Here is a 22,500-nt window from a genome sequence, read left to right as displayed (position 1 = left end):
AATATTTAATTAATTTTACTATTTAAAATAACTGCTTTCTATTTGAATATATTTTATAATGTAATTTATTCCTGTGATTTCAAAGCTGAATTTTCAGCATCAGTCACATGATCTTCAGAAATCATTCTAATATTCTGATTTGCTTTATTATTATTATTATTATTATTATTATGTTGAAAACAGCTGAGTACATTTTTTCAGTTTTCTTTGATGAATAGAAAGTTCAGAAGAACAGCATTTACCTGAAATAGAAATCTTTTGTAACATTTTAAATGTCTTTATCATCACTTTTGATCAATTTAATGCATCCTTGCTAAATAAAAGTATTAATTTCCATAATTTCATCCCCCTAAAAAAATATGCTGACTGCAAGCTTTTGAATGGTGTAGTGTATAATGTTACAAAAGCTTTTTATTTCAGATAAATGCTGATCTTTGGATCTTTCTATTCATCAAAAAATCCTGAAAAAATGTACTCAACTGTTTTGAATATTTATAATAATAATAATAATCAGAAATGTTTGTTGAGCAGTAAATCAGTATATTATTATGATTTCTGAAGATCATGTGACACTGAAGACTGGAGTAATGATGCTGAAAATACAGCTGCAGATCACAGAAATAAATTACACTTTAACACATATTCACATAGAAAACGGCTGATTTAAATAGTAAACATATTTCACAATATTACTGTTTTTGCTGTACTTTGGATCTTACTGTTCAAAAACTTTTTGACTGGTAGTGTATATGCCTTTCACATTTTAATTTTTAAATATCTATTCCCTCCTCTTGCATATTTGTCCTGGAAAAGAGCAGCAGGTGGCGTGGTCACCAAACACACTGCAGCAGCACAATCTGACCTGCTGGTGGCGCTAAACACTAAACCAGTGTGATAATGTGCTTACATGATACTTGACACAGAGACTCTGCTTGAATAATAAATAACTAAAGGACTAACTAAAATAAATTCTGCATTTGTAAACACAGCACAACTGATGAGAAATTATTAGCAGATAATAGTGACTTATATAGAATAGAAGATAATAGATAAGCACTGCAAAAAAGAGACTTTCTTAGTATTTTTGTCTTGTTTTCCAGTGCAAATATTTAATCATTCTTCAATCCAGATACATTTACAGTAGAGTCAGAAAAATCATCTTAATTCAAAGAGAAAACAAGATTATTTTTCTGACCCCATTAGCAGATATTTTTTCTTGTTTTAAATTTTTGATTTTTTTGTCAAAAACTTAATATCAAATGTCATCATGCTTCTCAAGTAAATGTATCTTGATTTGAGAATGTCAGATATTTGTACTGTAAAACAAGACAAAAATACTAAGTGTGAATTTTTTTGCTGTGAGATGAACGAAATCTGACATTTATTAATTTGGCCTGAGAAATGTGAAATGGGAAATGTGATTTAAATGTAATATTATTATTCTAAATCTGTTGACTGTATCTCCTACTCAGACTGTTCTGACTTAGTGTACTATATCTTTTCTAACTGATTGGACTTTGAAGTTGGCTTGATAAAGCTAGACCAGGAAGTTTAAAAAAGTTGTAAAAGCTTGAAGTTCTCTAGTTTATAATGAAGACTTTCTGCAGCCGTTTGACTCGTGATCTCTGAAGACAAAAGAGACTCTTATGAATAAACCCTCATATCCAGCAGCAGCAGCAGCAGCCAGACGCACAACAAAGATGCTGCCGTTCCTCAGTCATGACTAAAGCAAAGCAGCGGCATTCTCCAAAACAATGAAGAAAACGGGCTCCTGCTCTCAGGGTCGGTGGGAAGAGCCTCAAAACAACAAACAGCGACAGCAAATTCCAGCCGGAGGGATGTGTGTCAGACCAAAACAACTGAACTCAAATCAGGAGCGTGTGTGGAGCTCTGGCTTCAGAGTTTGTCTGAGATCTCAAAGCCAGGCCGAGGAGAAGCGAGACGTGGAGAAATCCTACCACTCGAGCCGTCGGAGACGTTCTGCTGAGATCCGCCGGAGATCGGAGCGGAGAGCGGAGACGCATCTTACTGGACTCATAAGATCTGCTGATCTGCAAACCCTCTTGAGATCTGGTGAGTTTATCTTCTGGAGGTTCGCCGGACGACGCCGTGCTCGAGGCGGATATGAATCTGTAGCTGGCGATGTGTTTCTTCTCTGGAACCCTCGGAGGGACTTTTGGTGGTACTTTAGGAGGAACATCCTCTGAAGAACCAACAGAAGGAACCTTTATGGGTTCAACCTTTCCGTGGACCATCATAGAAACCTTTTCTGGTACCTTCGGAGGAATTTTCTTCGGAGAAACCTCTTCAGATACAATCAAAGGTTTTTCTGGAGGAAATGCCTCCTGTACTATGATAGAAACCTTTACTGGTATCTTAGAATGAGTTTTCCTTGGAGAAACCTCTTCAGATACAATCAAAGAAGGTTTTTCTGGAGGAAACTTTTCTTGTTTTGTTGCAGAAACCTTTTCTGGTACCTTCGGAGAAGTTGTCTCTGGAGAAACCTCTTCAGATACAATCAAAGAAGGTTTTTCTGGAGGAAATGTCTCCTGTACTATGGTAGGAACCTTTTCTGGAATCTTAGGAGTTGTCTCTGGAGAAACCTCTTCAGATACGACGGAAGATTGCTTTTCTGGAGGAAACTTTTCTTGTTTTGTTGCAGAAACCTTTTCTGGAATCTTAGAAGGAGTTTTCTCTGGAGAAACCTCTTCAGATACGACGGAAGATTGCTTTTCTGGAGGAAACTTTTCTTGTATTGTTGCAGAAACCTTTTCTGGAATCTTAGGAGTTGTCTCTGGAGAAACCTCTTCAGATACAATCAAAGAAGGTTTTTCTGGAGGAAATGTCTCCTGTACTATGGTAGGAAGCTTTTCTGGAATCTCAGAAGGAGTTTTCTCTGGAGGAAGCTCTTCAGATACGACGGACGAGGGTTGTTCTGGATCAACTGGAGGACGTTGTTCTTGTACTACGGTAGAAACCTTCTCTGGTATCTTACGAGAAACTGTTTCTGCTTGGACTGGAGGAAGTTTATCTGGTTCAAACGGAGGAACCTTGTTTATAATGACCCACCCGTCAGACTCCTACATGTAACACACAAAGATCATGTTAGCAGACTGGAGGAAAAGCACGGTTAGTCACGCCTGATCCATGAAGACTGAGACAGACAGACATACGCTGTTGAGCTCAATGACTCACATCATTCATCATGATTATGAGCATCTGATGAGGAGCTCAGAGATCACTGGAGGAATGGATCACCTACCACATCAACCTTCTCTTCCTGCGGCTCCAGAGCTGCTGCGGCCACTTCCTGTATCTCCACCGCTGCTTCCTGTTTGATCTAAAGCAACAGGCAAAATGATGGAGCTGAACTCAGTGAGCTGTGAATGCACTGCACTTTTTCTATTTAGTCTTTTTGTCTTGTTTTCCATTAAAAATATCTAAATATTCTTGAAACAAGATACACTTACTTCAGAAGCAAAATTGACTTAAGATATTAGATTTGTTTTCTGAGAAAAAAAACAAGATTTTGTGCTTTTGTTGAAGATCCAGACCTCATCACGTCTAATTATTTTAATAATAATAATAAACAAAAAACATGGCCAGTAGTTTTGATCAAAACACACACACACACACACACACACACACACATAATTTCTTTAATAATAATTGATTATAAAAAGTCATAGGAAGGCGTTTTCATCATCATAGAAGTACTACAAACAAGCCATAAATGAAGAAATATATAGAGATTTATATATGGAAAATATAATAATATAATATAATACATAAAAGAGTTTCTATATTAATGAAACATAAACTGAAAAAGTTAAACATAATACTCAAAAAATAAATCTATAACTAAATAAGTATAAAATACATACATATCTAACCCTGCAGCACAGAAGCAGGCATGAGTAACACAGGTATATCTGCAGCAATAGCCAACAATACATTGTATGGATCAAAATTATACATTTCTCTTTTATGACAAAAATCATTAGGATATTAAGATCATGTTCCATCAAGATATTTAGTGAATTTCCTACTGTAAATATATCAAAACTTCATTTTTGATTAGTAATATGCATTGCTAAGAACTTCATTTGAACAACTTTAAAGGAGATTTTCTCAATATTTAGATTTTTTTGCTCCCTCAGATTCCAGATTTTCAAATATTGTCCGATCATAACAAACCATACATCAATGGAAAGATCATTTATTCAGCTTTCAGATGATGCCCTTATGCCATTAAATAATGTACCCTTATGACTTTTAAATAAAAAAGTAAATAAATAAATGTGAGGTTTATAATATATATAATATAAATCTCACAAAATGTGTTTTTTTAATTTCTTTCTCTGAAAACAAGTCTTCTAAAAATAATTCTTCTCACTTCAGAAGGATGTTGAGATAATTCTTCAGAAACGCAGCACACAGATCCTGATTAAGGACAGGATTTTCCCATCTTTCCCTCTGTCTGGTTTTATGTCAGCGGCACTAATGATTTTCTCTGATCTGAAGTGCTTAGAGCAGCTAAACGCCAGAACCGTGAGTGTTTGTGGAGTGGAAAACTAAATCAATAACAGGCTTTCTGTCGACCGAAAATGGTTTGTCGCTCTCGTCTGAAACGGTTGCATTCGGATCCCTTTCAAGAACAGCATCTTTTAACAAACAGCTATAATTACAGCAGCGTCTGGTTTAAAGTCACACACATGGGCTCGTGAAGATCTCACCTGGTCCGGCTCCAGCGGCTCGATCATGGGCGCTTCGTCCAGACGCGGCGATCGCAGCGGAGACGAGGACATACGCTTCTCCCACTCGGTCAGACCCGTCCGGTCCGGTTCTCCCTCCAGGAACGTCCGCTTCAGCTCGCTGATGTTGGTCTGATGCTTCAGCAGCTCGTCTGGCGTTCGCTCGATCTCCTGAACAAACACAAGTCAAATCACCTTTATATATCTCTTTTTAAAGAAGACACTTGGCAGATTATTGCTGAAGTGAAAAAATTTACAACATTTTAAAAAATTACAAAAGTTTATTATTAAGAAAAATGCACTAAAATGCCAATTTAAAATTATATATGTATTTTTTTCAAAACATTTTTTACTTTAAAATGGTGAGAAAATCAAAGGCATAAATCTAAACAAGTTGCGTTCCAAATTTGAGGTTGGTATCACAAAAAAAAGAGCTTTCAGTCAGATTTTGTTTGGACGCAGACCCAAGCGCTTACACTTCCCATTCATCTCCAATGCGATCATTTCTCACCGCAAACAGTACAAGTATAAATATTTTATCAGGACCATTTCACCTTTTCAAGTCATGTCCATGATTTGTGTGTGTGTGTGTGTGTGTGTGTGTGTGTTCACATTGCAAGTGGCAAAAACTTTACCAACTTTCGTAACATTCCAGTGAAGTAAAAAAAAAATATTCGTTCAACGTAAGATTTTCCGGTCCAAAATGGCCAAACAGCAGCAAAGGGTTAACCAGATATGAACGGAAATACAACAAACAATCCTCAGCGAGCACTCAAAGCAAGCTCCTTTATCAATAAATGACTTCAGTAACATATGAGAATCTCATGCAATTAAATCACACAGAGATGATTTGTTATAAACTTCTGCAAAATGTTCTGAAAAACACTCTCTCCTTTAATTTGCGTCATGAAACTAATTAAAGGCAATCAAAGCATTGTATGGAAACAATTAACTGACATGCATAAAACACACGCTCTCTGTTCAACTGCAAACACAGAGAGCGAATCACACAAGGTATAAAATTCATTTTCAGTGAGTAAATCAGCTTCACTGCTACTGCAAACACACACAAACACACACCAGTGCTGCTGGGATAAATCACAGACATGAACACAGCAGCAGCATGAGTGCAGTATCGCATTAAAACACATCCATTCCTTACCAACCTCTAACATCAGCTTACTGTGTCTCACAAACACATTCTCTCCTTTAATTCGTCTTATGAAACTGGGCTGAAGGAAACACAGATTCATTCCTTCCTTCAGTCTCGTGTGTCTTTGTGTTACACACCAGCAGCAACACACACATCTCACACTCTCCCAGTGTCTAACGCTCAGACTCACACACATATGATTCAACACTATATAGATTCAAAATAAGACACGAGGAATGAGTTATATTGTGAATATATATCACACACAGCGACCGTATTCACTTTATACACAGATTCAGATCACTGGGTTGATCTGGGTTGACTACAATGGAAAAAGGTTATACTTATACATTTTTTATAAGTAATTTTTAAAATATATTTTTTATTAATATTTTATATACAGTATTTATTTTATATATTTATATCAATTTTTATCAATTATAATATTACTATTATTAATAAAACATTATTATTAATATATATTTTCTATAAAACGATCGATAAAAAGGTTAATAAAAGTATGAAAATACCATTTAAAAAATTCACATTTAATTCAGTGTGCTACTTGCTGATTCTTTGTAATTATTTGAGAAATTTACAAGTTATTGTATTTACACCATTTTTTTTTATCAATGTTCACTAAAAAATTTGGTATGGATTTACTCTTAAAACAATTTTCAGTCAGAAATCACTAGTAAATTACACAAATAGTTACAAATAAATGTCAAGTATCAAAGCAGAAAGCCTAAAATAATGTTTCTTTTAAAACATACTCTAATAGTCTTTATTTACAACTTTGAAAAAATCATATTTACAGAGTATAAGTGTATAAAACTAAAAGTGTTTTAATATTTAATACAGACTGTTGACTCTTACCTGCGTCTTCGCTTCAGATTCGTCCTCCTGATCCGACTGCACAAGACAAAACAAATTATGACACATGAGAGTAAACCTGATATGAAGGAATGAGACGTTTGGGATCAACAGGAGGCTAAACTCATTAACATCACAGGCTTAATGTTTCCATCACTAGAAAAACAATTATGATTAAAGTTTAATAAGAATATTTACAGCCCTGCCGTATCTTAATGAGCAATCTAATTACTGCAATCATTGCATTCTTGTTTTTCTGCTTGATTTTCTGACGTCAGAGATTTGATCACGTCTGTCATTATTCAGTTTTTTTCTGAAGAATCAGAGCTCAGATCACAAACCTCAGTGGCCGTTAAATCTCCATCGACAGCAGTGTCTGTGAAATCAGTCTGATCCAGTGAAAGCATGAACAGACAGAGAAGCAGAACTGTTAGTTAGGGTTAGTTTATCTAAGTGTCCTGTCTGGCCAATGTTGGTGGGCTAGTTATGTTAGTAAGGATTAGTTTACACATGTAAACCAACGGTGTCGGTGGGTTAGTTAGTGTTTGTTTCCTGTGTGTCCTGTTGGGCCAGAGTCAGTGGGTTAGTTAGCGTTTGTTTACCCATGTGTCCTGTCGGGCCGGTGTCGGTGGGTTAGTTAGGGTTTGTTAACCCATGTGTCCTGTCGGGCCGGTGTTGGTGGGTTAGTTAGGGTTTGTTTACTCATGTGTCCTGTCGGGCCGGTGTCGGTGGGTTGGTTAGTGTTTGTTTACCCATATGTCCTGTCGGGCCGGTGTCGGTGGGTTAGTTAGGGTTTGTTTACCCATGTGTCCTGTCGGGCCGGTGTCGGTGGGTTGGTTAGTGTTTGTTTACCCGTGTGTCCTGTCGGGCCGGTGTCGGTGGGTTAGTTAGCATTTGTTTACCCGAGTGTTCTGTCGGACTGGTGTCGGTGGGTTAGTTAGCGTTAGTTAGGGTTTGTTTACCCGTGTGTCCTGTCGGGCCAGTGTTGGTGGGTTAGTTAGCGTCAGTTAGGGTTTGTGTGTCCTGTCGGCCTGGTGTCGGTGGGTTATTTAGCGTTAGTTAGGGTTTGTTTACCCGTGTGTCCTGTCGGGCCAGTGTTGGTGGGTTAGTTAGCGTCAGTTAGGGTTTGTTTGCCCGTGTGTCCTGTCAGCCCGGTGTCGGTGGGTTATTTAGCGTTAGTTAGGGTTTGTTTACCCGTGTGTCCTGTCAGGCCAGTGTCGAATTAGTTAAGGTTAGTTTACTCGTGTCCTGTCGGGACGGTGTCGGTGGGTTAGTTAGAATTAGTTAAGGTTAGTTTACCCGTGTCCTGTCGGGACGATGTCGGTGGGTTAGTTAGCATCAGTTAGGGTTTGTTTACCCGCGTGTCCTGTCGGGCCGGTGTCGGTGGGTTAGTTAGAATTAGTTAAGGTTAGTTTACCCGTGTCCTGTCGGGATGATGTCGGTGGGTTAGTTAGCGTCAGTTAGGGTTTGTTTACCCGTGTGTCCTGTCGGGCCGGTGTCGGTGGGTTAGTTAGTGTCAGTTAGGGTTTGTTTACCCGTGTGTCCTGTCGGGCCGGTGTCGGTGGGTTAGTTAGAATTAGTTAAGGTTAGTTTACCCGTGTCCTGTCGGGACGATGTCGGTGGGTTAGTTAGCATCAGTTAGGGTTTGTTTACCCACGTGTCCTGTCGGGCCGGTGTCGGTGGGTTAGTTAGAATTAGTTAAGGTTAGTTTACCCGTGTCCTGTCGGGACAATGTCGGTGGGTTAGTTAGCGTCAGTTAGGGTTTGTTTACCCGTGTGTCCTGTCGGGCCGGTGTCGGTGGGTTAGTTAGCGTCAGTTAGGGTTTGTTTACCCGTGTGTCCTGTCGGGCCGGTGTCGGTGGGTTAGTTAGTGTCAGTTAGGGTTTGTTTACCCGTGTGTCCTGTCGGGCCGGTGTCGGTGGGTTAGTTAGAATTAGTTAAGGTTAGTTTACCCGTGTCCTGTCGGGACGATGTCGGTGGGTTAGTTAGCATCAGTTTGCATTGGGTTTGTTAGCATTGGGTTTGTTTACCCACGTGTCCTGTCGGGCCGGTGTCGGTGGGTTAGTTAGAATTAGTTAAGGTTAGTTTACCCGTGTCCTGTCGGGACGATGTCGGTGGGTTAGTTAGCGTCAGTTAGGGTTAGTTTACCCGTGTCCTGTCGGGACGATGTCGGTGGGTTAGTTAGCATCAGTTTGCATTGGGTTTGTTAGCATTGGGTTTGTTTACCCACGTGTCCTGTCGGGCCGGTGTCGGTGGGTTAGTTAGAATTAGTTAGGGTTTGTTTACCCGTGTGTCCTGTCGGGCCGGTGTCGGTGGGTTAGTTAGTGTCAGTTAGGGTTTGTTTATCCGTGTGTCCTGTCGGGCTGGTGTCGGTGGGTTAGTTAGCGCCAGTTAGGGTTTGTTTACCCGTGTGTCCTGTTGGACCGGTGTCAGTGGGCTCGGCAGCGACGGTTCTGTGGCTTTCGTGGTCTCGTCCTCTTCCTCCAGCACCGACACACTCTCCACCAGTACCGGTTGAGTCTCCTCACGCTCCTCCACACGCGTCTCCTCGACTTTCTTCTCCGGCGTTACTGTGGTGATGAGGTCACTCATGGCAATGCCTTTGGCTGCACCGTACAAGGCCGTACCCATCTCTACACACACACACACACACACACACAGACGTCAGTGCTGCATCTGCATTCACTACAACAAACACTGCCTGCATTACATCACTGAATTAAGTCTGCAGAATTATTTTATTCTGCATCTTTACTATTGCCTTTGATTGTTTACTTAAAATAATATTATTTACTCACATTGTTAAAAAATAATGGTTCCTAAAGGATGTATTTGTGGTGATTTTTGATTCAACAAAAAATTATAGGCATTATAATGAATGCATAATGTATTATAAAAAAAATTATAATGTGTTAAAAAATCTAATGAATAATTATAACAACAATTATAACACATTATAGTACTTACGTATTTGTGGTTATAACTTTTAAGAGTATGATTATTTATAATACACGATGAACATCATATTAAATCTACTTCATTTATAATCAGCTATATCATAACTTGACATTGTTTATTTAAGATCTGCACAGTACCTTACTACATCTTTTGAGTGCAATGTTTATATAAAACTAATTGTATTAGTAGACTTAGGTAGGGTAGGTAGAACATTCACACACTTGCAAAGTATGCTATACTCAGTATATCTGTTGAGGAACCATCGAAATAAAGTGATAGCATACAGTATATTCAGCAGACACACTACTAATACTCTCATGACTGCTAGTTGACATCTAGTTGCAGAGTTACTTATCAACAGCTGTCTAAAGGGTGCCATGAAAATAATCAAACTGATATTACAATAGAAATGGTTCAAAGCAAATGTGTTATATTACAATCTGATCTGATATCTGATCTGATGGCTGTTTGAGAAAAAAAAATGTTATTATTATTACTTATAAGTGGTCTTTGTCTGCTTTAAGTAAAGTAACATAAGTAACGTGGCAAGATATGAGACTTATAATACATTATAACTATGAGAAATATAATCCATTGTAACTTAAGCGGATGGATCGTGTTCATTGTGTGTTATAAATCATCATACTTTTAAAAGCTATAACCACAAATAAGTAACTATTATAATACATTAAAACTGTTCTTATGAATATTCATGAGATGATACAACATATTATAAAGTTATTTATAATGCATTTTGCATTCATTATAATGCCTTAAACATACCTTTATAATGTATTATAAATACTGGCTTCATAGAAAATGTTACCCACATTGAATCAACTGAACTAATAGGAAATCATGAATCTTCATGGTTGTGATGTCATAAGCATGAGCTCATTAATTCATAATGGCAGCAAACACACACACACACACACACACACACACACACACACACACACGTGTGAACACAGCAAAGTATGTCATTCATGTGAAGAGGTTAGTCGGTCATTACAGAGGTCGTTTATGAGAACAAGTTCATTTATAATCATCAAAGAGAAGCTGGGTAACTATCAAGGAAAAAATCAATGACTGTTTCTGGTGCAATAAACCCTTGCATTGCTGCATTTCACTGTCTCTGTACTTATACTCCGCACAATGACAATAAAGCAGAATCTAATCTAATCTAAGCAGAGCTCAGGGAATATAAATGGAATGCTTTTGGATATGTGCTTTTAACTTCTGGAAGTTTGCAAAGGCAATTTTTCACACAAAGTTTACAAAAGAAATCATTGTAACTGGCCTAGGGCGTGATCGTGATGGATTCACTGTGATTCACGGTTTGTTGCTCTAAAAGCTCTAAAGAAGCTGTAATTACTGATGATTGTACCGCGGTACAATACTGAGTGATTTCTACAGAAGAACTGAGTCTGAACATGATGCTGGTGAAGTGATGCAGTGCTAGTTTTCCTCATTTTGGCCTCTAATATTGAACTTTGCATCAATCAATAAAACAGAACAATGATGCACACATAATGATGTTTCAGTGAGAAGAGATACAGACTCATAAAACCCAGAAAGAAGAAACACTTTGGCTGTTAGACTGTTAGAGACATTCACAAACACAGCCACCCGACAGTGACCGGCCAGGGTTATTAAAGTTACTAACGTAAATAAAATCACTAAATAAAATAATATTAATAAAATAATAAATAAACAATTAAAAATCATCTAAAAATTATTAATAATATAATTAGTAATATACATTAATTATTATTAGTATAAAAGATATGAAAAAGTCTTATTAAATATTAAATACTCATATTAAAACAATAATAAAAAATAAAGTAATTTAATAAAATAAAAACCTAATTTCAGCTAGTTGCCAAAGCAACATCTCATTTTAATTTATATTAAACTGATAATAACTGTCATAAAATTAATAAAAACTACATCAACATACAGTGCCCTCCAAAAGTATAGGAACAGTGAGGCCAATTCCTTTATTTTTGCTGTAGACTGTAAACATTTGGGTTTGACATCAAAAGATGAATATGAGATGAGAGATTAACATTTCAGCTTTTATTTACAGGTATTTTCATCTGGATCTGATACACAACTTAGAAGATAGCACCTTTTGTTTGAACCCACCCATTTTTCATGTTACCAGAAGTATTGAACATGTGACTGACAGGTGTGTTTTGTTGCTCTGGAGTGTCCTATTAGTTGATTATTCAAACAATAAATAGCACTGAATGTCTGCGCTCCGTTTCAGATCCGTGCAGACTGCATTTATAGTTAGTTAGACGTGTAACCAACATGAAAACCAGAGAGGTGTCTATGGGTGAAAAACGATGAAGTTTTTGGGTGAAACTTTTGTAGGACACTGTATATAAAATAATAATTATAATAAAATGTCAAAAACACAACAAAATTACTAAAACTTTAACTAGGATAAAAATGAAAACAGGAAAAAAATACAATAAAAAACTAATTTCAAATATTAATAAAAACTATTAGTATCTCAATGATTGTAAAACAACACTGATTCAGCCACAGCATGTGCAAAATCAAAGGTGTCTGAAGCAGAAGCGCGCTAGAGCACCAGCACATGCCTGCCGCATGCATACACAACCTCAAACTATCAGGGTCAAACAAGCAGACGGAGAGCCTTCTGTATCTACAAGCATCAGGGATACAGAGAAACGTCTCTACCTGTTGGTCTAGTGCCATTTACATTGACTGTCGCTGTGTTGACTGGCGTCCGCTGAGCTGAGGAGATTCACACACACACACACACACACATCTGAGCAAACACAGCATCACAGACACTAACGCACACGTCAGACTAGATCACATGCAGAAACATACATTAACCTCTGAAAGTGTCTATTCACCTCAGTCACATTTAGAAAAGTCTGAATGTCCTTCATCAGTGTCTGTATTATTCGTCAGGATTATTATAGTAAGCTAAAAAAAAACATAAAATTTGTTTAAATAAACTAAATGTTAACTGAAATAAAATTTTTAAATATTTTAGAAAAAGATATTTTATTTCAGCTAGTTGCAAAACCAAAATGTAATTTTATTATAACTTACTGTACAAAATAACTAAAACTGAAATAAAAATTAGTGAAAAAAAAAAAAAAAAAAAAAAAAAAATGTTTTATATATTATATATATATATATATATATATATATATATATATATATATACATATATGTATTATATAAATGACAAAAACAAAACAAATCCGAAAACTTTAATTAAATTTAAAATGAAAATATAAAAAATTTAAAATAATTCAAATCGGGGTGAATTGGTGATTTTTAGTGGAGGTTCAAGGAACGACAGAGAATCTGGAGAGTTATCTTCTACCTTAAGTATAGAAACCATCATGATGATGTTTGATTAATTTAATCAGACGTTTAACGAGAAGAGATCATTAAAGATGCAGCACACTCTCTACACTGAACACATCCATTCATTCTGTGAATCATGTGTGTTAGTATTCACGCGCAGCACAGTGCAGTAATGCGCTCTGAGACCGCCGGGTTTATGCTGCAACACAACAGAAATTCTCCAATTAAACCAGAAGCAGGAAATGAAACAAACGCGTTCCAGGCCTCAAGAGCCGAGATTACAGGTTAATGAGCCGAAAATCCCTGTCCTGCTGCGAGCCTCGCTTCTGTCTGAAACTCTTTCACAAGGGAAGAGAAAATAAAGCTGGGCTGTTCAGAGAAAACAGACGTCTGCTAATGACTGATACTGAGGATGAGGAGAGCAAACAGGAAGTCCAGCAAAGCAGATGACAGACACTCAAACTCCAGTGAGACTCAATGAGATGATGATGTCAGACGAACAACAGACAATCATGAGCCATTTGATATCACAACAAGTATATATGATTAGTTTCGCTAAAGTTTCAAAGAAAAAACAGCATATATTAAATATCTACAGACAGACAGACAGAAAGACATATTGACATACTGAGAGACAAACAGATGACAGAAAGGAAAACATACAGATGACAGACAAACATACAGACATTCAGACAGACAGACACTCAGACAGACAGCCAGCAGACAGACGACAGACAGACAGATAGCAGACAGACAGACAGCAGACAAACGACAGATTACAGACAGCAGACAGACGCATGTACGCACGCATGCCCACACACACACACACACACACGCGCGCGCAGATAGACAGACAGACAAGACAAACAGACAGACAGACAGCAGACAAACGACAGATGACAGACAGCGGGCAGACGACAGATAGACAGCAGACAGACCGACAGCATACAGACAGACAGACAGACAGACAACAGAAAGATAGCAGACAGATAGCAGACAGACCGACAGCATACAGACAGACAGACAACAGAAAGATAGCAGACAGACCGACAGCATACAGACAGACAGACAAACAAACAGACAGACAGGCAGACAGACAGACAGACCGACAGCATACAGACAGACAGACAGACAGATAGACAGACAGACAGACAGACAGCAGACAGATAGCAGACAGATAGCAAACAGACCGAGAGCACACAGATGACAGACAGACAGCAGACAAACATCAGACAGACAGACGAGAAACGACAGATGACACACAGACAGACAGCAGACAGACAGACAGTGTGTGTGTCTGTCTTTTTTTTGTTTTTTGGATATTGTGCAGTTGCTTTGACACAATTTACATTGTTAAAAGCGCTATATAAATAAAGGTGACTTGACTTGACTTGACTTGACAGCAGCCAAACATACAGACAGACAGACAGACGACAAACGACAGATGACAGACAGACAGACAGACACACACACACACACACACACACACAAACACACAGACAGACAGCAGACAGACAGACAGACAGACGACAAACGACAGATGACAGACAGACAGACACACACACACACACACACACACACAAACAAACACACAGACAGACAGACAGCAGACAGACAGAAAGACAGCAGACAAACATACAGACAGTCAGACAGATAGATAAAATAGATAGATAATCCTTGCCAAGATCATCCCGTAACTAACTAAACTCATCCCATAATGCACTTGGAAAGAGAAACAAAAGCAAACAAACCTCCATCCAGACTCTGTGACATTGTGTAGCGCTTGCTGGTCGAACGCTCGAAGTACGGCGCCGGACGGACGATCTGGGAACTGGCCCGTCGTGTCTGAGCCTGAGTTCTGCCGCTGTATCGGAACTTAGAACCCAGTGTGAGGAACTTCTTAGGCGGAGTCTCTGGAGAAACCAACCTGTCGAGGTGCAATCCATGAATACCACTAAACACAGAAAACAGCGAACATACAGAAGCACAGGAGCCTCTACAGACCTGAAGAACGTGTGATGCTCCACACAAACCTTCCACAGTCTCTTGGCCGCTCTGTGGTTGGGTAGTTTAAAGCCTATCGTGCTTTCAAACTGCTCAAACTAGAGACAAACAAACGTTCTCTTGTCAGCAAGCTTCACCAAAACTGTGAAGGTCACCTGGAGAAGACGTGATGGTGTTCTCACCTCGCCTGGACGGATCTTGATGTAGAAGTTATTGCGTTTGTAGGAGATCTTGAGGACTTTGGGCCAGGCGAAGCGGTTGATGCGAAGTCTGTCACGGTAGATGAGGAGCCCGGAGGAACACACGCCCAACATGATCTCCACCCCCTCTGAATCCTGACCAACCATTGGATTAGAGAGGTGCCAATCATCATCACACACTCATGCACAAACAAACACGTGGTTTCTAAATGAATGAGTGGCCTGAGAGGAACAGAGAGAGATACTGTGATGCTGTCATGTGCTTGTGCAGTAAACTGAAAGTGGATCCATCTTCTCATCTGAACCTCTGAGAGGCGGAAGTGAAGCAGGTATTTTGAGTCATTATCTCTATTCATCACTGCATTCACAATCTCATATGTGTAATGCTATTGAAACCCAATGAACCGATGCCAGATCTGAAATACTTCTGAAGAGCATCAGCTGAACAGATGTCGAGCACTTCTAGGACCACCTATGGAGCTCGTTTTCTACGAAAATGCATTTGAATACATCACATTACACAAGAATCAAGGAGGATTGTGGGGAAAATGGCACAATTCACATCTCTAGTGGGTATTTTGAGCAGGACTGCTATAGGAAACTGGGTCACGAACAATGATGAAGCTTTCAAAACTTGCTCAGAGGAAAACTGTACGGCTCAGGGTTTGCTCAGGAGACTCTTATTCAAGTCTCAGATGTTTCTCCTAAAATGAGACACAAATTCTTGTGCTTAAAGCCTGTGCTTAAAGCCTGTGCGGAGCAGCTAGCTGAGGTCTTCACGGACATTTTCAATCTGTCCCTGGCCCAAACAACTGTCCCCACTATCTTCAAAACCTCCACCATCGTACCAGTACCAAAACACTCCACTGCCTCGGTCCCTAACGACTTCCGTCCTGTTGCACTCACCCCCATCATTGCCAAGTGTTTTGAGAAACTGGTTGCATCCCACTTAAAATCCTGTCTCCCTGCTACACTGGACCCATTCCAATTTGCCTATCGCCACAATAGGTCAACAGAGGACGCCATCTCAACAGCACTTCACTCTGCCCTCACCCACCTGGACAGTCAAAACACACATGTGAGAATACTGTTCATAGATTTCTGCATTTAATACTGTAATTCCCTCCAAGCTGATCTCCAAGCTCAGCCAGCTTGGAATCAGCACACCCACCTGCAATTGGATTCTAGATTTTCTGACTAACAGACCTCAGTCCGTCAAGTTAGATAACCTCTCCTCCTCCATCATCACCCCGAACACCGGCGTGCCACAGGGCTGCGTACTGAGCCCTCTCCTGTACTCCCTCTTCACCCATGACTGTGTTCCTGTTTATGGCTCTAACACCATAATCAAATTTGCAGATGACACCACGGTGGTAGGTCTGATCAAGGATGACGATGAGTCAGCCTACAGGGATGAGGTGCAGCACCTGACTGTGTGGTGTGCCACCAATAATCTACAACTAAACACCCAGAAGACAAAGGAGATCATTGTGGACTTCAGGCGGACTAGGAGTCATGCACACACACCCATCTACATCAACGGAGCTGTAGTGGAGCGTGTGTCGAGTTTCAAGTTCCTTGGCATCCACATCTCTGATGACCTCACCTGGTCCCATAACACCTCCACTCTGGTCAAAAAGGCACAGCAGCACCTTTACTTCTTAAGGAGCCTTAAGAAAGTTCACCTGAATCCCAGGATCCTTGTGGAATTCTACCGCTGTACCATTGAGAGCATACTCACGAACTGCATCTCAGTATGGTACAGCAATTGCTCCGCATCTGACCGCAAAGCACTCCAGCGGGTGGTGAAAACTGCTCAACGGATCACCGGCACCCAGTTAACTTCCATTGAGAACATTTATCATAAGCGCTGTCTGGGCAGGGCAAGAAACATCATCAAGGATGCCTCTCACCCTAACCATGGACTTTTCACCCTCCTTCCATCCGGCAGGCGTTACAGGTGCCTACGCTCTCGCACTAGTAGGCTCAGGAAGAGCTTCTTCCCCGAGGCTGTGACACTTCTGAACGCCACACCACCAATCTAACCTGCACCTGCTTATTACTGCACTGGTCACAGTACTTTACACACATGCATTTGCACTACTCATATTTTGCACAGACTGCACATTGTTAAAGTTATTACACTATAAACTGTCTAAAGTTGTTACTGTACAAGCACAGTAAACTATTTCTATAAAATATTGCACTACTGTTATTTTGCATAGAATACATTGTTCTACATTCATCCAGCTGTATTTATTTATTACCACTGTTCTCACGTTTCTGCTGTTCATAATGTCTATATATAATCCTACATTGCTCTGTTCATAATGTACATACAATCCCTACATTGCATTCCTATTTATATTCTGTATATACTCTGCTCAATACTGTATATAGCAATTCCACTGTACATTCTGTAAATCATATCTTCACTTACTCTGCACTTATATGTATATAAAACACTATATTCTTGCACTTCTGGTTAGATGCTAACTGCATTTCATTAGCTCTGTACTTATACTCTGCATAATGACAATAAAGTTGAATCTAATCTAAATTCTCAAAGGTTCAGTAGATGTTCTACTATAAAATGTATGTGGAACAGCTCAGATAATTTGATGAGAAATACTGAGGTTTTCATCATTTATTCACCCTGATGTGGTCCCAAACCTGTTTGGCTTTCTTTTCTTCTGTGGAACACAAAAGCAGATATTCTTGAAGAACACTGGGAACCAAACAACTTTAGACCACATTGGCTTTCACTCTATGGACATTTCTCAGAATATATTATTTTTTGTCCATACAGTAAAAGTCAATGGAGTCCAAAGTTGTTTGGTTCCCAACGTTCTTCAAAATGTCTCTGACTGAAGAAATAAACAACATGAGGGTGCGCAAATGATGAAAGAATGATCCATTTTGGGTGAGCTATTCATTTAAAGTGTGATGTTTCTCTTCTTTATAGGCAGGGTTGGATCCACAGGCGCTCATGGTGAACGGGTTCGACTCTCCTGTGATCTTCTACTGAGATATATGAGCATGAAACAGAAGGAGGTTCTCTCAACAAACAGTCTTTGCCTAGACAATGACTTCAGTTCATGGTCATGCACAAAGACATATAGAAAACACACACACACACACATATACACGAATGCATCTTACCTCTCCTTTAGCTGGAGAAAAGCAGTGAAAGAATCGTCCTATCAACTAGATCATCAGTAAGAGGGGAAGAAGAGAAGAGCGGCTGATCTAACCGAACGTTCATGCTTCAACTGTGTGTCTGCTGTTATTCTGTTTAACGACTACATGAGATGATAGATGATATGAAACATCATCTGTGTGTGAATATCGGCAGAAGAGCTTCAGGACTACGACCACATTCACCGAATCCAGTTAAACCAGCCATATTATTACAACACGATGGATTCAAATGGCCTCAAGAGGAGATTAAGGGATGCTTTATTAGCAAAATCAATTGAATAACAGTATACAAACTGATCAATCACCAATCATCCATGATAAATCGATGCATAATCTGATTTGGGAAATTCATAAACTCAATTTAAGATGCAACGTTAAGTTTAATCTTATAAAGCATTCATTAATCTTAGTTCAAGTTAATTCCAACATTTACTGATACATTATTAAAATAAATAATTGTGTATTGTCAAATGATTAATTGGGATTAATAGCATCCAAAATAAAGGTTTTTGTGTAAATAATATATGTGTGTGTACTGTGTATATTTATTATGTATATATAAATACACACTCATACAGTATATATTTTGAAAATATTTACATGTATATTTATATAATTTATATTATATAAAAATATATTTAATATACAAATATAACATTTTTCTTAAATATATACGTGCATGTGTATGTATTTATATATACATAATAAATATACACAGTACACACTCATATATTATGTAAAAGCTTATTTTGGATGTGATTAATCATTTAACCACACTATATATTATTATTTACTTAACCTCGGCTAACATGAACTAACAATGAACAGTTGCATTTTTATTAACTAATGTTAACAAAGATACTGTAACAAATCTGCTGTGCATTGTTAGATAATATTAGTAAATGCATTAACTAATGGGACCTTATTGTAAAGTGTTACCAAAATATGTTGATTATAAAATACTTAAGATTTAAAAAAAAAGACTGACACGACACATTCTGCCAATATTCAGAAATGATTCTTGAATTCTTAAATTTATAGACTTCATCCCCAACTATATTGACTATTTGGTCACATCTTTGCTATAAAAACCCACCCAGAGTCTCTGTCATGAGTGTGTTTGTCTCTGTCTGGTTTGTGACGGTTGATTGTGACCCAGTGCGACCGGCCCGAAGCAGAGTCAGATTCATTCTGACAGATCGACTGACACCAGAAACAATGACAACGATTAACACTGAACACCAAACACTGATTATTAATGTGTCATTCGTCACTGACGGTGTTTGAAAGGCCGTCTGTCTGTGTGTGTGAGAATACAGACGCACATTTACATGCAAAGCATTATTACGCAGTCACTTAAAGAACAGAAAATAATTATGCCAGATTTATTAAAGGAATAGTTCTGCCAAAAATGAAAACTTGCTGAAAATGTGTTCACCCTCAGGATCATCCGAGATTAATATGAGTGTGTTTCTTCATCAGGTTTGTAGAAATGTGTCTCTGCATCAGTGTCTCAGCAATGGATGCTCTGCAGTGAATGGGTGCCGTCAGAATGAGAGTCCAAACAGCTGATAAAAACATCACAATAATCCACACCACTCCAGTCCATCAGTTAACATCTGGAGAAGACAAAAGCTCAAACAATCCAGCATTAAGATGTTTTTAACTCAAATACGAGTCCATAATCCATAATAACGCTTCCTCCTGAGAAAAAGTGTTCTGGTCTGAATCAGGAGAGAAATCTGCACAGATCCAGCAGCGTTTACAAGACAAAACAGTCCAAAAAAGACTTAATGATTTTTTTTTTTTTCAGCTTTAGTCTTCTTCAGATGTTAACTGATGGACTGGAGTGGTGTGGATTATTGTGATGTTTTTATCAGCTGTTTGGACTCTCATTCTGACGGCACCCATTCACTGCAGAGCATCCATTGCTGAGACACTGATGCAGAGACACATTTCTACAAACCTGATAAAGAAACACACTCATCCTGATCTCAGATGAGCTGAGGGTGAACACATTTGCAGTATATTTTCATTTGTGGGTGAACTGTTCCTTTAAGCCTCACCATGTGCACACGGCTGTATTTGTGGCCAAATAATAAATAATAGTTTTATTTATATATGAATAAACTTTGACCTTGACCTTGACGTGTGTTCTGTGATTAGACTCCATCATGATCATCATGCCATGAGCTGAGCTCCATTGCGACACATAATGAAACGCTCATGCAGTGTGTGTGTGTGTGTGTGTGTGTGTGTGTGTGTTAGTATACCTTTGCATGATGAAGGTCGACTCCATACATAGACAGTTTCTTTACATTCTCCAGAAAATGCATCTCAGCTTCAGCCGGCGTCATTCCTCTGAGAAACACAAACACACACCGCATCGGAAAGTCTGAAATCATTCGCATTAAACCTAACCTAACCACTGAATCAGTGAGAAATCACATGAATGCAGAAGAACCAGAACGAGATTCACTTGTAGTTCTTGTGCAGGTCCATGATTTTCTCCTCCATCTCTTTGGTCTGATGAGGCGCGAAACGAAACTCGCTGATGTAGTCAGAGCCGTACTCGTCCGGGTCATGATCGCCCAGCTCCGACTGAACCGCATACGAACCCAGAACTGTGTGAGTGGCGAACGAACACGGCAGACGACCCGATACGATATCATCCCTCAGCTGTAAACACAGGTAATATCTGAAACACACACACACACAGATTCAGTAGTGCGCTCTTAGTTCACTTTATATCATTGAACATTTTCTTTATTTTCCATCACTGATATATTTCGCCTTTTTTTTACACTATTTCTTATTTATATGGCAAAATTATAATTTTTTTTAAAATTATGTTATATACATATAAATGTATCTGGATAAACTTATCAAAGATATTGTAAATATACAAACAATAGGGTATATATTTTAAGGAATATATTTTGTTTAAACTAAAAAAGAAACTGGAAATATAATACAAAATGTACCAGCAGGGTTATTAAAATTGATATTAAAATTAAAACCATTAAAAAAAAATGTAACTTGAAAGTAAATGTATAAAACACTATATATTTCAGCTAGCAGCCAAGACATTTTCATTTAGTTTAAACTGATGTGCTAAAATTACTCAAATTTAAATAAAAACAATTATTTAAAATAAAAAACACTACTAAAAATGACAAAAACACACAACAAAATTACCAAAACACTAACAAAAAATTAATAAAAATAGAGCTTCACTTCAATGAATCAGAAAAATAGAACAACAGAAAAAAGCAATTATTTTTTTATTCTCACTTAAAAGTTTTGTTAAAAAAATTATTTGACTAAATAAACAAATTTGATTTTAAAAAATAAAAACTGAAAAGGACTAAAATATATTCAAAAGGTAAATAAAATATTAAATGAAAGGTAGGCAACTCTTTATGGAATTTTTATAATGTTTTAGTGTTATGTATGTGCGTAATTTTGTCGAATGAGAAGCCAAAGACAAATTTCCACCGTGGTGGACAATAAAGTTGAAACTAAACTATATATTTATGAAATATTTATATTAGCTATATATTCTCCTGATATATGTTTTACACATTTTTCTGCTTTAAGATGCATGATAAAAGCATTATAATGTATTATATTAAATGTGCCCATGTTTGTCTCAGTTTGGCTCTGACCTGGTGATGTCTTCAGAAAGCAGCGCCGGCTCAGGAGGGTAAAACTTCACATTGAAGGAGAAATTCCAGGCCACGCCTGAAACAGAAAACAGTCACAGTCGGTCGCTCTAGCGGAGAACACGCGGATCGGACAGATGTTGATTTCCAGAGCATTTCACCTCTGATCTGCTTCTTCATGTCTTTGGCAGGATCCAGCCAGTTCTGAAACGAAGCGTTCAGAAGAGTCACGACTCACTGAATCAGTGTTCAAAGCTTCACTGAATCGAAATGAACACAACTGTACCTTCTGATTCTCCACATCACGGAATGTGACCCCAAAGTAATCTCTCT

The 22,500-nt window shown here is 38.3% G+C and overlaps 1 protein-coding gene across 1 annotated transcript in view; it reads right to left on the bottom strand.

Moving 5' to 3' along the window:
- The window catches only part of LOC306863695 (protein 4.1-like), a gene marked incomplete at its 3' end in the record, with an annotated part of 33,863 nt that overhangs the window by 8,631 nt on the left and 2,732 nt on the right, over window positions 1-22,500 (bottom strand). Inside the window, exons 3-17 of the mRNA XM_079407193.1 lie at window positions 22,454-22,500; window positions 22,329-22,371; window positions 22,171-22,246; window positions 20,982-21,200; window positions 20,776-20,863; window positions 18,464-18,508; window positions 15,284-15,436; window positions 15,102-15,199; window positions 14,849-15,024; window positions 12,450-12,506; window positions 9,186-9,412; window positions 7,122-7,169; window positions 6,784-6,819; window positions 5,921-5,986; window positions 4,737-4,925 (exon numbers count right to left, since the gene is read on the bottom strand). The exon at window positions 22,454-22,500 is cut by the window's right edge and continues 58 nt beyond it. Coding sequence (XP_079263319.1) covers window positions 4,737-4,925; window positions 5,921-5,986; window positions 6,784-6,819; window positions 7,122-7,169; window positions 9,186-9,412; window positions 12,450-12,506; window positions 14,849-15,024; window positions 15,102-15,199; window positions 15,284-15,436; window positions 18,464-18,508; window positions 20,776-20,863; window positions 20,982-21,200; window positions 22,171-22,246; window positions 22,329-22,371; window positions 22,454-22,500 — 1,568 coding nt within the window. The remainder of the gene's footprint in view (window positions 1-4,736; window positions 4,926-5,920; window positions 5,987-6,783; window positions 6,820-7,121; window positions 7,170-9,185; window positions 9,413-12,449; window positions 12,507-14,848; window positions 15,025-15,101; window positions 15,200-15,283; window positions 15,437-18,463; window positions 18,509-20,775; window positions 20,864-20,981; window positions 21,201-22,170; window positions 22,247-22,328; window positions 22,372-22,453) is intronic.

The sequence above is a fragment of the Barbus barbus genome (assembly GCF_936440315.1).
Source record: "Barbus barbus genome assembly, chromosome: 44".
Lineage (NCBI taxonomy): Eukaryota > Metazoa > Chordata > Actinopteri > Cypriniformes > Cyprinidae > Barbus > Barbus barbus.
The sequence above is the reverse complement of the archived record's forward strand: the minus strand, read 5'-3'. Positions and strand labels throughout refer to the sequence as shown.